Source organism: Mirounga leonina, unplaced genomic scaffold (genome assembly GCF_011800145.1).
Source record: "Mirounga leonina isolate KUSES-001 unplaced genomic scaffold, KU_Mleo_1.0 Mir_101609, whole genome shotgun sequence".
Lineage (NCBI taxonomy): Eukaryota > Metazoa > Chordata > Mammalia > Carnivora > Phocidae > Mirounga > Mirounga leonina.
In genome coordinates, this window is record NW_023270164.1 from 3,228,964 (window position 1) to 3,244,577 (window position 15,614).

The window sequence follows — 15,614 nt, forward strand, 5'->3', positions numbered from 1 at the left end:
TAATCCCTTATGGAACAGGTTAGGACCAGAGTTTTAGGGAGATTTAGTGACTTGCTCAAACTCTGAGGGACAAGGGGGTGGGCTGAGCCTATCCTGAGGTTCACAAGGTTGTCACAAGCTCAATGAGTGAAGAGGAGTTCTGGGGCTGGCACACACTAGCAAGCAGAGGTATGCCTTGGGCTGGAAAACCGTTTCCTTATTAGGTCCTGGTCTTCACTCTGTGCGAGTTAGTCACAGTTACAGAGGAATACATTATGTAGGCAGCTTTTCGAGGAGAGAAGGCTTTGGCTCTTAAGGATTGTCTCTGATGCTCTTTAACCACGGCAAGCAACGTTTTAGACCACTGTATCTGGAAGGCTGAAGGGCATGCTTATTTGGCCCACTGAAACGGTAAATCCTGGATACAGGACTTTACGCCTGTACTTTGAAAAACATCTGTGTGGTCTGGTTATTTTTAAATGACTGGAAACGCTGCTCCTTGGAGGAATTAGGCATTCCCTAGGCCCACAAAATAGAGACCTGGGATGGAAAGGCGTCCAGCCCCGGATTCTGTGCCCCATTGGTTGCAGTTTTTCGAAGGGATGTGAACGGGAGCGCGGGCCAAGGGCTCTAGGACCCAGAGGCTGAGCGCGGGGCCACCAGGGCCCGCCGCAGCCGTTGGGGCTGCGGCGCGAGCAGTCGCAGGACGCAGGTTCGCGGCCCGCCTGAGGTCCGTCGCCGCGGAGACGCCGCGGGCAGAGGGTGGCGCGCGGGCGGCGCACGGTGCGCGTGGGCGTGTCTCGCCGGGGCCGCGCTCCCGCCCCAGCCCAGCCCGGCCCGGCCGGTCGCCCCCAGGCCCCGCTCCAGCGCCCCGGCCTCTGGGCCAGCCCCGTGCCCTCGGCGGGCAGCGCAGGGCGCGGGAGCAGTCGGGGCCGGGCATGCCGGGAGCCCCCCTCACCCCCCGGGCAGCCGCCGCCGCCGCCGCCACCCTGTCTGCCGCCGGTGCGCGCCGCTGACGCGCGGAGATGAAATTCCCGGGCTCCGTGCTGGCGTCCGTGTTCCTGTTCGTGGCCGAGACGACGGCGGCGCTGTACCTGAGCAGCACCTACCGCTCGGGCGGGGACGGCATGTGGCAGGCGCTGACGCTGCTTTTCTCGCTGCTGCCCTGCGCGCTCGTGCAGCTCACGCTCCTCTTCGTGCACCGCGACTTCAGCCGCGACCGCCCGCTCGTGCTGCTGCTGCACCTGCTGCAACTCGGGCCGCTCTTCAGGTGCGTGCGGGCCCCCGGGTCCCCTCCCCCTCTGCCCTGGCCGAGAGGGGCGGCCTTCCGGGAGGGGCGGGCGGCTGGACTGGGTGCCGGGCCCAGGGCGGCCCGGCCTGCGCGTCGGCCCCACCGTTCCAGTCGCGTACGCGAATGCGACAGAATCCGGGGAGAGTGGGGATGAAGCCGGGGCGGACCGCCTTCCTCTTAGGTTCTCGCATATGAAATTGCCAGTACTCAGCTGAACCTGACCAGCAGAAATGGCAGGTGCGTATAGTTCGACCTCATAAAATACAAGCCGCCTCTGGGGCCAGGTGGGCTCTGGCAGGATTGGCTTGTGTCGTGACAAACCCTTGAGAAGTGTGTGGGGGCTAAATCGCCTTTAGAGCAAAAGCGTGTGCAGGTTCTTTAATTTACCAAACGTGGAGTTTCCTGTGTGCCCGGCACTGTTCTGAGCGCTTTACAAATAACTAATTTATTTCTCATGCAGAGCTCTAGAAATTACGCATCATTCTCTTGGTGTGGAAACAGACAGGGTTGTAGAAATGCCTTCTGGCCCTGCCTAACTTACAAACATAGTGATTGAAGCTGGAACACAGTGTGCCATGAAGACAGAAACTTTCGTGCGTTAAGAAAAAAAAACCATCAGTGACATTTCTGGAAATTAATTTCTATTAACACAAAGCAAGTCGAATGCACGGTAATGAAGTAGACTGGCTTATCTAAGGACCATGAAGAGAGTTTAAAATGTGTTGTTTTGACAGCTTTCAACCCTGTAGGAAAAGCAAAACAAAGGATTCTTATCTGTATTAGAAAGCAATTTATAATACTGTATTTAGACACAGGTGATAGATGAATTGGAAGAGATAGAAAGGCTAGAGCTCAGCTGCCAGAAGATTCGGCTAGCCAGGAATCTTTCCCTACCACGCAGTATCTCCCCTGCCCCAACACACACAGAGACAAAAAAAAGTCCAGTAGCAAGATAGATTTTAGAGAGCCCTGTTCTAAAACTTTGCACTTCACATTAAATACAGCTATCCCAGCTGACACTCAGAATACGGACCTGCAGTTCACACACAGGACAAACTGGATGAACAAGTCTCCCAGCATCCAGAAGCCACAGAATCCTAGAAAGGAACACAAACAGGTACACTAGCGGTACTAAGGCCTTGCTACTGACATCTGAGAGCAAGGGAAGAGTTAAGGGGGAAAAAAGAAGGAGAGAGAGAGAAAGAAAGAGGAATTTCAAAGTCGTGCAAACTGGCGCTATTTAGTGAGGAGGTAGTCCTCTCTGACCAAGTAGGCCCCAGCATCCTGATTGTAATCCTGCTCAGTAAAATCAATGTGATCTGACGTTGGGCAAGGCACTCATCATTTATTAACCTTATCTGTGAAAAGAAAACTCATTGTTCACGGTGTTTAAATGAAGTGACAGATCAAGGGGAACTGGTATTTCTCAGTGCTGCTTGTGCTAGATGGTTTGGTTGATGCTAAGATCCCTCAGTATGCTGAATCCTCACCATGGAGTAGATGTCACTTTTCCCATTTTATAGATGAGGAAAAGGACACCCCAGACCATGTTCACAAAGCTTCTTAGAAATTGAGTTTGGTTAAAAAAAAAAAAAAAAGAAATTGAGTTTGGTTAATTATGTTCCCTACACTCTGAAAGAAAGCTGAAGAGTGTGGAGTACATTTTACCAGTAAGCCCCATCTTAAATTAAGGAAGTTTGGTCATCTTGGCAAAATCTAAACAAACGACCTAAATAGCTATCAAGGTGAGTGATCTCTATCATTACTGCCATTTAAAATCTTTTTAAATATTAAGAGTGACCCAAGACAAAGCTAGTGACATGATATGTATAAAAATAGGGTGGCACATATAAACCTGAGCTCAAGGAAATATACCAAGTTGTAGAGAGTGGTAATTTCTGGATGACGGAGTTATGGGCGGTTTTAATTATCTCCTGGAAAATACAAAAAAGTGCATCATTTTTTCCCCTCATTATATGCTACTCTACATTTTTCAGTTTTTATAGTAAAAATATTTTAACTTTATTTTTAAAAAGTTTGATACTTTGGGCGCCTGGGTGGCTCAGTCGTTGAGCCTCTGCCTTCGGCTCAGGTCATGATCCCGGGGTCCTGGGATCGAGTCCTACATCGGGCTCCTTGCTCAGCACAGAGCCTGCCTCTCCCTCTGCCTGCCTGCCACCCCCCCCTGCTTATGCTCTCTCTCTCTCTCTCTCTCACTCTCTCTGTGTCAAATAAATAAATAAAATCTTTAAAAAAAAAAAGTTTGATACTTTGAAGAGATAACCTCTCAGCTATATAAAAAGTTTCAATTCCATAAAAAGACCTCGTCCAGAAAATTCTGAATGGGTCATTGCCTTCTTGGGGGAAAAACAGAATAAGACATAAAAAATAAAGCAACAAACCACCCCCTTCTGTCAACAAGGACTCTCCCATTCTAATGCAACTGATTTATTTCAAGGAGATACTGGACCCATGATCTTAGAGCTGAGGTACACAAAACGTGGGTCCAAACCTCTTAGCTTCCAGATTAAGAGAAAAGCAATTTGCTGATGTGTATTCGCAGGACTTAATATCTTATTGGAAGTTTTTACTGCTGGCAGTTTGATTCTATTTTAACTCCAAGACATCAGTTTTACTTAGGATCGAAATTATTTCCCCCAAACAAAAGAGAGTCATGGTCTGTTTCTTTCCCCTCCTTACTAATTTGACTTACTAATATTTTGAAATTGTTTTTGGAAAATTTAGCTCACTTTATTTTTGGTTGGCTACTAACTAGCCAAACTCATGTTCTTTTTGGGTGAGATGCTGTTTTTGAGTTCACTCAGTTAAATTGCACTGCATTTCACTGTAATAATTATGGGCTAAATACTAAAAAGTAGGCCCCATTCCTTCTTTCTTTTAGGGAAGCACTGGGAGAGCACCATATTTCATTTATCAGTCTTATATTTAAAACTGTAGTTGCAGTTTGTGTGGTTGTTTCCTTATTAAGCCTAGGTCTGAATGATATGATCATTGAATAGTATCTTGAATTTATTTTTTTATTTTAAGGATGATCTTATTGTGAATGATAATAGATGTTCTAGAAAACCAGAGGGGGAAAAACACCTAACAACAACAAAATCTGTTTATCATCCTTTTACAATAATGTTAGTTTTTTAAATAAATTGGGAGAAGGAATAAATATAAATGGATTTCAAGTTCAAGGAGTTTTCCTCCATTTTTATTTACTGGTATAATGAGGAAAATCTGGGTTTATAAAAATGAAAGGTAAGAAGTTCTAGTAATTTTTTACAGAACATTGCAACATGATTTATGAGAGTATTTCTTTGTATAATAAGCTTTCAAAAGACTTTAAAATAATAGCCTATATTTAAGAGCTTTTTTTTGTTTGTTTGCAAAGTGCCTATACGTACAGTATTTAATTCCATCCAATGTAGAACCCTGAGACCTGTCATTTTCTTTTTTGTTACAGTTGAGAAATTGAGGCAAGTGGCTTTTCAAAGGTCACATCGTGCTTTCTATGTAACCAGTTTGGTTCTTGTGTAGCCTCATTGAGCATGTGTGTCACCTGAAGATAACATGGCGTATAGGAAATCATAGTATTTCTTTTGAAAACATGTTTTTGTTAACTGCTTTAAAGGGTCTCTGGTACCACAGGTTATTTGTGCAGACACCAACAAGCATCGTTTCAGCTATGGGATAAACTCCTTCAACTGTGATGCTTGAAAATGGGGTGAAGTGAGGGGCGCCTGGGTGGCTCAGTTGTTAAGCGTCTGCCTTCGGCTTAGGTCATGATCCCAGGATCCTGGGATCGAGCCCCGCACCGGGCTCCCTGCTCAGCAGGAAGTCTGCTTCTCCCTCTCCCACTCCCCCTGCTTGTGTTCCCTCCCTCGCTGTGTCTCTCTCTGTCAAATAAATAAAATCTTAAAAAAAAAAAAAAAAGTGGGGTGAAGTGAAAAAAAAAATGGATCGGACTGCTGATTATCTACATTATGGGTTAGCAGACTATGCCTCACTGGCCAAATCCCCCCACTACCTGTTTTTGTAAATAAAGTTTTATTTGGAACACAGCCATGCTCATTCATTTAATGTATTATGTATGGCTGCTTTTGCACCGCAGTGATGGACTGAATAGTTGGGATACAGGCTGTGACCTGCAAAGCCTAAAATATTTACTCTTTATAAATCCTTTACAGAAAATGGTTGCCAACCCTTGGTCTACATGATACTGAAAAACAGCCTTGAACGATTTTGATGAAAATATTTAACTTACAGCTATATTTAGACAATCTCTCCAGCAAAAAAAAAAAAGAAGAAAAAAGAAAGAAAAAAAACCGACATTTGGAATAATTGGATGAGTCTTGCAGAATTTCAGGAAGAATGGTAGTTTATTTCTTACCAGTTTTCTTAACCAGTAGTGGCAAGTAGGGGAAGTCTTAGGACCATACACACATTTATTAAACACCTACTATGTGTAAAACTCTGTGCTGAGATAAATGTATTAATTGGGAAAAACAGTGGATTACGAGGATGTCCACTTGGGCTTCAGGGCCACCTCTGTCATTAGCCATTCTGGAACCTTCTATAATCCCGATTGGTAGACCTTGAAGTTTCAGTTTGTCAACAATTCAGTACATGGTTCCTGTTTAATACAGCACCCTCCTCAGCATCAAGAGACTGGCTTTCTCCTCTGAACCTTTATTTTCATTCATTCACCTCTTAGCATGTGCTGGTGTTTGGTTGGTTGGTTAGTCTTTAAAAGTCTAAGCTTGATTTTATAATTCAGGTAAAACATATTTGTTGTTGAAAGGACAGAAGAGCAGAAAACAGATACACACAATTAAAAAATTTAAAAAACACTAATTTGACTGCCTAAAAAGAACAATATTTACCATTTTATTGTATATCCTTACTCATATTTTTATAGCAGTAAGCTGGTAAACTATCTCTTGGGGGGAAAAGCCCTTGAATTGCAGAGTTTGCTGGTTTCTGTGATGTAAATATTCCCATCATGGCCTATTTCAAGCTACCAGTTTTTTAACAACTGGCTCACATGATTCCTAACAATTTAACAGTCTCTTGAATCAGTATGAGCCAAATCCAGCACTCCAGTGTTTATGTGTATGTGTGATTTATATGTTTTTATATATGTGACTTTTTTTTTTTTACAAAAAATGGAATTTTCTATGTATATTATAATTTACTCCTTTCACTTAACAAATATAGTAGACATTTTTATATATTAGTAGATGTATGTCTATACCATCAGTTTTAAGGACTGGGTAATATTTCATGGAATATATATATATTATGATTTATTTAATTATTGTTTTATTTTAGGACCCTTAGAATATTCCCAGAATTTTCCTATTGCAAATAATGCTGTGATTCAAATTCTTGCAGTAGGCTTATATGAGAAATATTTTGAGAAATATTTTGTAAACCGAAAGTGCCATGTAAATATTAGTTGTGTTCATTATTATCCTCATTATGTATACGTACCCTTTTCCATTTAGATTGTGAGCACCTCTGAATGAGGCAGGTGTACCCCAGCTGTCTTTGCATTTCCCATAGCACTGGCAAAGTCCATCTACATTCATCACATATTTGAGAATTAAGATGATGGTCAATTTATTTTGTCTTGTAGTCCTTGTGTGAAGTTGCTAGGCCTCAAATAGTTCTTATAGATTTGAGTTTTTCTCAGAGAAAATTCAGTTGGATTAGCTGGATTTGAACTCACAGCCTGTACTTCATTATTTTCAGTTGAACAAATTGGCCCAGGCTTTTTTACCTGTTTTTATGTACTATATCAAAGTGTCTTTGACCCCATTGGACAAAATGTACCAGACAAACCTGTCTCCCCCACCATATCTCTCTTTCTCTTAAATACACACATACACTGCTATGTACCTTCTTCCTCCCAGGAAGGAATGAACAAAGACAGTAGTCACAAAATATGTCCACTTTATACTCATCAGAGAGGCTCTTGCATTTCCTTTCTTACATCGTTTTATTATTTAATTATAAATGTATTCTTGTTGCCATAGTTGCCTCGGGTGAGAGTACAAAGTTAACAACTTTCAATAAAATAGATGAAGCCATAAAACCTTCTGGCAGCATCATAAGGTTGTTATGAAAATGCATGTTGGGAGAAAAAAAAGTCCTTTAACAATTTTTAAACCTAAGGCCATGAACATTTTTCTTATTTCTAAGAAAAAACCATTTTCCCCCAGCATTATATTATGAAGATTTTCAAACATACAGAAGACAACTTAAAAGAATTATACAGTGAACACCCAAGTACTCACCACCTAGGTTCTACAGTTAACATTTTGTTTCATGCGTCTTTCCATCCCTCGATTGACCCATCAATCCATGTGTGTGTATGTGTGTGCACTTCAGAGTAAATCACGCAGATCAGTACTCTTCCTCCCTTTGGTATCCATATCATTACCTAGAGAGGAAAATCTAATTTTAAAAGCTAGGTACTCTGTCAGTCTAGAAAGGCGACTGGTTGAGGCTCCCTCCCTAGGGTAGGCTTATTCTATAAGTAAGACATAGCTGACAGACCTCCAGACAGGATTGACTTTAGTCATGTCTCATAAGGGTTTATGAGAGCCGAGAGCTAGGTAGTATATTGTGGTCTTTTAGGCGAGTGCTAGATGGCAAGCTGCTCTGTGCTAGGGGCTCTCCCAACCCGTAGCTGCTGCTTTAACTGAGGTGATATGGGGCATCTACTGGATGTGGAAAAAGAATATATATATATATATATATATATGTATGTGTGTGTATATATATATATGAATACATATCTCAGTATACACACAAACATACACACCCATATACTGTATTATTGCCACAACAGTGTGGCAAAGTAGGTGTTATCTCTGCTTTATAATTGAGGGAAAGGGTTCAAGGGTTAAATGACTTGCCCAGGGCTGCACAGCTAGTAAGTGTCATGAAGGGAAATTGAATATTCTTCTCTGGCTCTGGAGCCTGAACCACTTCCCCTTCCCTACTGGGTTTCCTTGCCTCGGTGGCCTTTGGCGTCCTCTCTCAATTAAGTTCACACTCCTTTCCAGTCAGCCTGCTGGGAGGGCCGCAAGAGGACTAACTTCATGCTCAGAACTCCTTGGAGTGGGTGATTTGAGAGAAGGGGCTGTAGTCCAGAGTAGCCACGTCAAAGTTTGAGAATCAGGCTAAGTGTAAGCAGTGTAACTGAGAGAAGACAGAATCCTGTCTGTCTCTGATTATCATGACTTGCTGATTTGTTTCCAGGTGTTTTGAAGTCTTCTGCATCTATTGTCAATCAGGCCACATCGAAGAGCCTTATGTCAGCATCACTAAGAAGCGACAGATGCCAAAAAATGGCTTCTCTGAAGAAGTTGAGAAGGAGGTGGGCCAGGCCGAGGGCAAGCTCTTCACTCACAGGTCTGCGTTCAGTCGCGCATCAGTGATCCAGGCCTTCCTGGGCTCAGCCCCCCAGCTGACTCTGCAGCTGTATATAAGCACCCTGCAGCAGGACGTCACTATCGGAAGATGTATGTATATTTTTCATTTCTGCCTGCATTCAGGGGTCAAAGTGGGGAGTAAAACAAAGTTTATTTTGTTTCATGTGAAATTCATTCATATATGCCTTCAGTTCTGAGTCTGTGTTCCAGTTACTAAGCTGAAAACTTAGTTAAAATAATAACAGTGTTTATTTTGCGTATGAATCTGCAATTTGTGCAGGGCAGCCCAGAAGGGCTCACCTGCACTTCACTGTACATCAGCTGGGGTGACTCAATGATAAGGGGCTAGAATCCATCGAAGGCTCCTTCCCTCACATTGCTTATGGCCGACGCTAGCTGTTGCTGAGGGCCTCCAATCTTCTCCATTTCATCTCTCTATGTGGGCTGCTTGGGGCTTCCTCCCAGCGTGGTGGCCATTTTCAAGGGCAGTGTCCTGGGAGCGAAAAAGAATCACCTTTTGTGATCCAGCCTCGGAAGTCACACGACATTATTTCTGCTGTGTTTTCTTTGTTGAAGCAGTCAAATATCCCATCGAGGTTCAAAGGAAGGGGAGGGGAGGAAACTCTGACTCTTGATGGGGAATGGTAGAGTTCTAGAAATTCATTGCCGTGACCATTTTGGAAAAAACAGCTTGCTGTTGGCTGAAAATGCACCTGTCAGAAGCTGGGCCTTTTTGGATTTTGCCTCCGTCATTCAGTGATAGTTCTAAACCAGCTGAGCCCCTTGGTCGTAATGGGTTCTTTGTGATGAATGATCGAATCAAGAGCACTCTCATATCTTCTTGAAGTTCTAATAGGTAGCTCAGCTTTTAAATGAACACAGTTGTCTAATCTTTGGACTGTTGTTGAATCATCAAATTGAGGGCAGGTTTTGGTTAAGCCAGATTTAAACAAAACAAAACAAAAACCTCTACATGCCTAAGACACAAGTGAAAAAACTTCATATGAGGAGAGGAAACAACTCCTCCCAAATATTATAGGTAAATGAAAACCGGATATTCTGGTAGGTTTTACTATGTAGATAAGCAAAAATGAGTTAAAAGCCTTAAGTTGAAAAAAATACATATTTAAGGTAACACAGAAATTGGAATTTTAAAAAAATAAATCACTCTTAATTTTACTTCCCTCAGTATTCTCTTCTTTCTGCTGAGGCTAGAGTTTACCATCTAGGCTCGCTGGTAAAATGGCTTAATTTACAGCAGGGTCACAGGGTATTTGCACGGCACAGCTCATTCAGGTTACCTCAGAGTGACTACGATTCTTAAGATATGTCAGGACCTAAAGTTGAGGTCTTGAACCTCGGTCCATTAACATTTATGTGAAATGCCTCCCACAGCCCCAGGCAGACAGTAGGTACTCAATAAATGTAGCGGCATCCTTGTTCTCTAAGGACTTACAACTGGAATGGCCATTGACCAAGGTGAGTCCTCTGCATGGCACTCTACCATTTTCCCAGTTCTTGGTTCTTTCCATGTGACAGGAACACAGCAAGAGACCAGAGGTGGTGATAGCCTACTTGATTTTGGCCAGTTGATCCAGTTTTTTTCCTCAAGTTTTTGAAAATGAAGATTGTTTTTGTTGACCTAAATGAAGAGGCCAGGTCAAAATTCTAAAAAGAGATGAGTTTATTTGGGAATAGCAGAGGAATTGTAATTTGGGACCCACACGCTACAGCAAACTGCAGGCGAGTCCGCTGAAGGTTGGGGGTAGGCCGTATTTCTGGGCAGGGAATGCAAAGTGGGGAGAGTTCAGTTGGAGACTGTTACAATCCAAACAAGTAGAGACCAGCCTTAAAAATTCCCCAAGCAGACAAAACCAGTCCGGTCTTAGGAACAAAGCTCAACTCAGCTCATTTTGCGAGACCAGCCGACGTGGGTCATTTCTTGTTCATGCCTCTGGGAAATCATAAGCAGAGCTTTCCAGGGTTGATATGAAGCAACCCCTGACTACTTCCCTATCATTAAGAAAATTCCAATATTACCAGTTTTGTTGTAAATCAGACACTTATGGGAAAGCAGTCTCTTAGTCCTTAAATTTTGTTTTCCTTAGGGCACAGGCGTGAGAGTTTCCATTTTATATCCTCTGGGTTTATGTTAGATTGAAGTTCTTTCACATTTCCCCCTGTTGATCAAGATCTTTCACAGAAAACATTGCTGATCAGTTATGTCCTTCAGGTGTATTTATTAATTTTTGTCAAAAGTAAAGTTCTTTATAGGTGGATTGTATTGTATGTCCCATGGAGCTTAGGAGGGTTGTCCTCAGGTATCTTTTCCCATGGAGCAGAGGACCGACCTCAGTCGCCTTTCCTCACAGAGATGAGGAGGACCCCACCCTCAGGTGTCTTGTCCCACAGAGGAGGGAAATGATATGGAATTTCAATGGCCTCATTTGAACAATAAGAGGATTGAAAAATGAATAATCTCAGGTATGTCCCTTTAAGGTGGATGGCTTAGTTTCCATGATTATTTGAGTTTCAGAGAAAGCTTTTCAAAGGAAAAGGATTTTATTTTATACATACATTTGGGAAGAAGACATTTGCTTATTAATACAAAACAGTAGAAATTTAATTAAAAAGATTAAACTGAGGATGAAAAGCCCAATGATAGCTAGTAATTGAAATGCACTTACCAGTTTCCCTGATTGCCCATGTTTAATAGATAAAAAATGTCCTGAGTTCTGGGAGGTTGGCCAGCTTCAGCTAGCAGCTTGATACTGTCCTTCATTATTTTTAGTTCTTGTGTTATTTTCCCTGACTTAATGACATAAAGACAACTTTCTTCTCTGAGTAGGACACAGGTTCCCCCTGCTGAGCAGAGAGGAGGTTTAGGGCCCTGCAGTTTTCTAGAACTACTTCTGCAAGGCTATCGATCTGGGTCTGCTGATATGCAAAGGCTTAGACGGAAGCTTTGAAAGTGGTGGACATAACTATATAGAAAGATTGCGAATGGTGTTTTTTGTTTTTAATTTTCGCTACTTCAACCCAAGGAAGAAAGGCTCTGGTGAAAGGCCCCAAATTTTTCTGTCTACTGTAGGGTTATATATAGGTATCCAGCCATAATTACAACCTTCCCAGTTCCGATGTATCCTTTTAAATTGGTAGGAGAAAGACTCTATGTTAGGTATATAAGCAGAAGAGGGAAGGGTTTTTCTAATTTCAGTATCAGGGGTAAGGCAACAACCCCTCCACATCCCTTTTAGTTGAGGGATAGTGTAGAATATGTTTCTTCCACATAAAAAGAAGTCCCTGCTGTCTTCTAAGGATAAGGCATAATTGGGTCCTTTTGCCTAGATTCTTTCCCCTGGAATGAAAGAAAAGATCCCATAATCAGAAATGTAATCATTATTATACAGAGCACATGATAATCTGTTTTACTAGCATTATGGGAATGATTATGTGAGCTCTTTAAATTTCTATAGATCTGAAGTAACAAATGAGCTGATCTAGTATTAGTAAGATTTTGGTTGAGGTCTGGGAGATCTCTAGGAAAAAAGTGAGTTGAATTAAGTTTCCATCTTTTGCCAGATATTTGGTCAGTCCCTAGTGAAGTACCATTGAGTGGGAGCACATTAGCTTCCAATTTTCCCATCTTACTGCATTTCTATTGCCCCACCATAGGGAAGATGATAGAGTCTTCTGGATTACAAAAGGGAGTGAATTCATGTTCATCTAGGTTCTATAAAATAGTATAGTTACAGACATTTACTGGGAGATACCCTAGAGTTTTGCCATTTCCATTATTTTTTTTAAAAGAAAGATTTTTGGGTAAGAGTCCAGACCTGAGTGAGAGTATTGCTTTATGAGTGGGGAGTACCCAGTGGAAAACCATAATATTTTGTGCCAGTTTTCAAGGAGGGAAGATGTGTGGTTTCAGAGGTACCAAAGGAAGATCCTATACCTTTGTCAGGTAGGTTTTGCCATCCTTCTAAAGATAGTGGCCAGGCCACCAATCTAGGTTCATCATCATGAGTATTATTTACTCTGGCACAAATCCAGAAATCAGTAAGTTTAGCAGAATCAGAGTTTTTGTAAGGTGGAGCTAAGAGGATGCGTTAAAGCTAAAGTAAAGGATAGTACGAAAACTAGGGAAGAAACAATTGAAGACCTGAATGACAAGATTAAACACAGAGTGAGAAGGGAAAACAAACTCAGTGCAGGCCTGGTCTATACATCTTGGGTACGCTGTCTACTTCTGATGTCACCTGCTTCAGTTACTAGAAATTTTCATTGTTCAGTCACCAGATGGTATGCCAGTCCATTCAGATTTGGGGGCTTTTTTTTTTCCAGATGAGACACATGAATCCAGGAATCTATTCCTTGAAGTTTGGCTGCTCAGAGGTTAGTTAATAACACCTGGTGTTATTTCCAGTAGGGCCTTTCCAGTGAGGTTGAAGGGAGTCTGTTTGGAGATGTCTTTTCCAATAGATGAAACATCCAGACTGGAAGATGTGATGTTTGATGTCTTGGTTTTCCAGGAGCTCACTGTGGAAAGGTTGTTCTACCAGAGTGTGATTATTTTCTATGGACTTGATCAGGCCTTTGCAAAAGTGAAGTATATCTCCCTACCCCCTCTTATTAGTTGTGGGTCAAAAGAAGTGGGGGCTGAGCATATTGGCCATTCTGTAATTATTTCAAAAGGCAAAAGTTTATGTATCCTGAAGAGAGTAGATCTAAGGCTTAGAAGAACCAGCAGTAACGCTTTTGACCAGGGTATTTGGAAGATTTCAGCTGATTTAGCTAATTGAGTCTAGTAATTCCATTTGTACGTTTGACCAGTCCTGAAGACTGAGGATGGTAACGCAGTTACCACAGTGCCACAGCTGCCGATCGGGCCAGGCAGCATAGACTTACTGAAGTCTTTGACCCCTATCACTATGAAGTTCAAAGGCGATTCCCCAAGTGGAAATAATCTTTTATAATAGGAATTTAGGTGCAGAAGAAGCAGTTGCCTAGCTACATGGGAAAGCTTCAGTCCAATCTGAAAACATGCAAACCATTACCAGAATGTACTTCTGTCCAGTAGATGGGAGCAATTGTACGAAATCTGTTTGCCAAATATGAGTGGTCCCCAGGGCAAATTAAAATGTCCGGGACAGTATGGGTAGGTTTCCCTGGGTTAAACTTAGGGCATACGGAGCAAGGAAGGTAAGTGCGTTTTGCGGTCTTGTCAGCGTTTCCCCACCAATATTGATTGATTCATGAACGTTATTTTATTAATCAATGAGTTAATTCACATATGGTAGTTAATGTGGAAGTTTTAAATTTTCTGGCAGGACTGGTTTGTTATTGGGTCCAAACCAAGTTTCTATTCTTCATGACACCAATAGCCTTTAGATTTCCAATTTTGTTTTTCCTTTTCAGGGGCCAGTTGTTGTATTCCCCTAGCTAATTCTCTTGGGTTGTCACTAGGGGAAGCAGTTTTCTGGACCACAACAGAGGTTTGGTCTTTGGATCCCATAAGAGCCGTGTTTTTGCAGATATCAGCAAGGTGGTTTTCTTTGGCTTCCAGAGAGTCTGACTTAAAATGATCAGGGTCTTTCATAATAGCCAGAGGTACTGGTAGGAATATAGCATCAAATAAATTTTGGACGTAAGGACCATTTTTAATTTTGTCTCTGCTGGAAGGAAACCCTGTTGTTTCCCTAACATTCAAAGTCATAGGCTACCCCAAAGGGAGTAGCTGGTTGTAGGGGAGAGAATGTCTGACAGACACCTCCCACTCAGAAGGACAGAAATAGAGAACAGTCAGAAGAATGGCCCTGGATTTAAATCCTTTAATGGCTTTTGCTGACAGAAGAGCAGGCCTCCCTCATCTATGCGCAGCACTGGGGACTAGATGAGGCTGTGGGCTTTGGTACCCGGGCCTCACCACTCCTTGGGTTGGGGCACGGCTTCCACCCGAGCGTAGGTGTTATCCTCAAAGAGGTGGCTCAGGTGCTGGTTGTTGCCCAGGGCCCTGTGCACGTGCTCTGGGGTGATGCACATCTTGTGGTTGTTGTGGGCCTCCTGGCCTGCCAGCTCCAGGATGTTGGCCGTCAGGTACTTGAGAATGCCGGCGAGGAAAACAGGAATGCATGAGCTCAGGCGCTGAATTTAGTGACCTTTTTTTTCAGTAGGAAGTCCATGTGGCTAATGGGGAGCTGCAGCTTGTTGCCTAATAGCATCAGGGAAAGCAACAGCAGCATTCCATCATTAGAAACATAGAATAGGGGTGCCTGGGTGGCTCAGTTGGTTAAGCATCTCCCTTCGGCTCAGGTCATGATCCTGGAGTCCCGGGATTGAGTCCCGCATTGCGCTGAGCCTGCTTCTCCCTCTCCCCCTGCTTGTGCTGTCTAGCTCTCTGTCAAATAAATAAATAAAATCTTTTTAAAAAAGAAACATACAATAGACAGTAAGGGTGCTGACAAAATCTAGGAACTCTGCATATAGCATAGAACTGAAATAGTGATATTCTTAATATTTTCCCTATTCAACTTTAATCTGTGAAAGGCTGAATACCTCTTTTGATTTGACTTTTTCTTATGCAACTAATCAATACTAACATAACAAATTGAGCTATTTTTTTTCTAAATTTTTATAAGGTAAAAAAACAATCTTCGTGACTTTTTAGGGACCTCAGGAAATCTCAAAGACAGTTTTGAGTACAAAAGGTGTTGTTAAGTTTTATTTCATTTTTCATTTTGGATTCATTGTTGGAAGGTAAAATTGAAAAGTTTCCCAGGAGATTTGAGACTTAAGATGGGATCATGGGTGCCTGACTGAGTGCATGAATGATTGTAGCTTGGCTATTTATTAAATAAAGTAACAATACAATATTTAAATAAACATACCAAAAT

At 42.3% G+C, this 15,614-nt stretch overlaps 1 protein-coding gene across 1 annotated transcript in view; it reads left to right on the forward strand.

Moving 5' to 3' along the window:
- The first annotated feature begins 753 nt into the window (after nucleotides 1-753).
- Nucleotides 754-15,614, forward strand: part of XK (X-linked Kx blood group) — a 44,833-nt gene continuing 29,972 nt past the window's right edge. Inside the window, exons 1-2 of the mRNA XM_035002951.1 lie at nucleotides 754-1,249; nucleotides 8,549-8,811. Coding sequence (XP_034858842.1) covers nucleotides 1,005-1,249; nucleotides 8,549-8,811 — 508 coding nt within the window. The 5' untranslated portion in view covers nucleotides 754-1,004. The remainder of the gene's footprint in view (nucleotides 1,250-8,548; nucleotides 8,812-15,614) is intronic.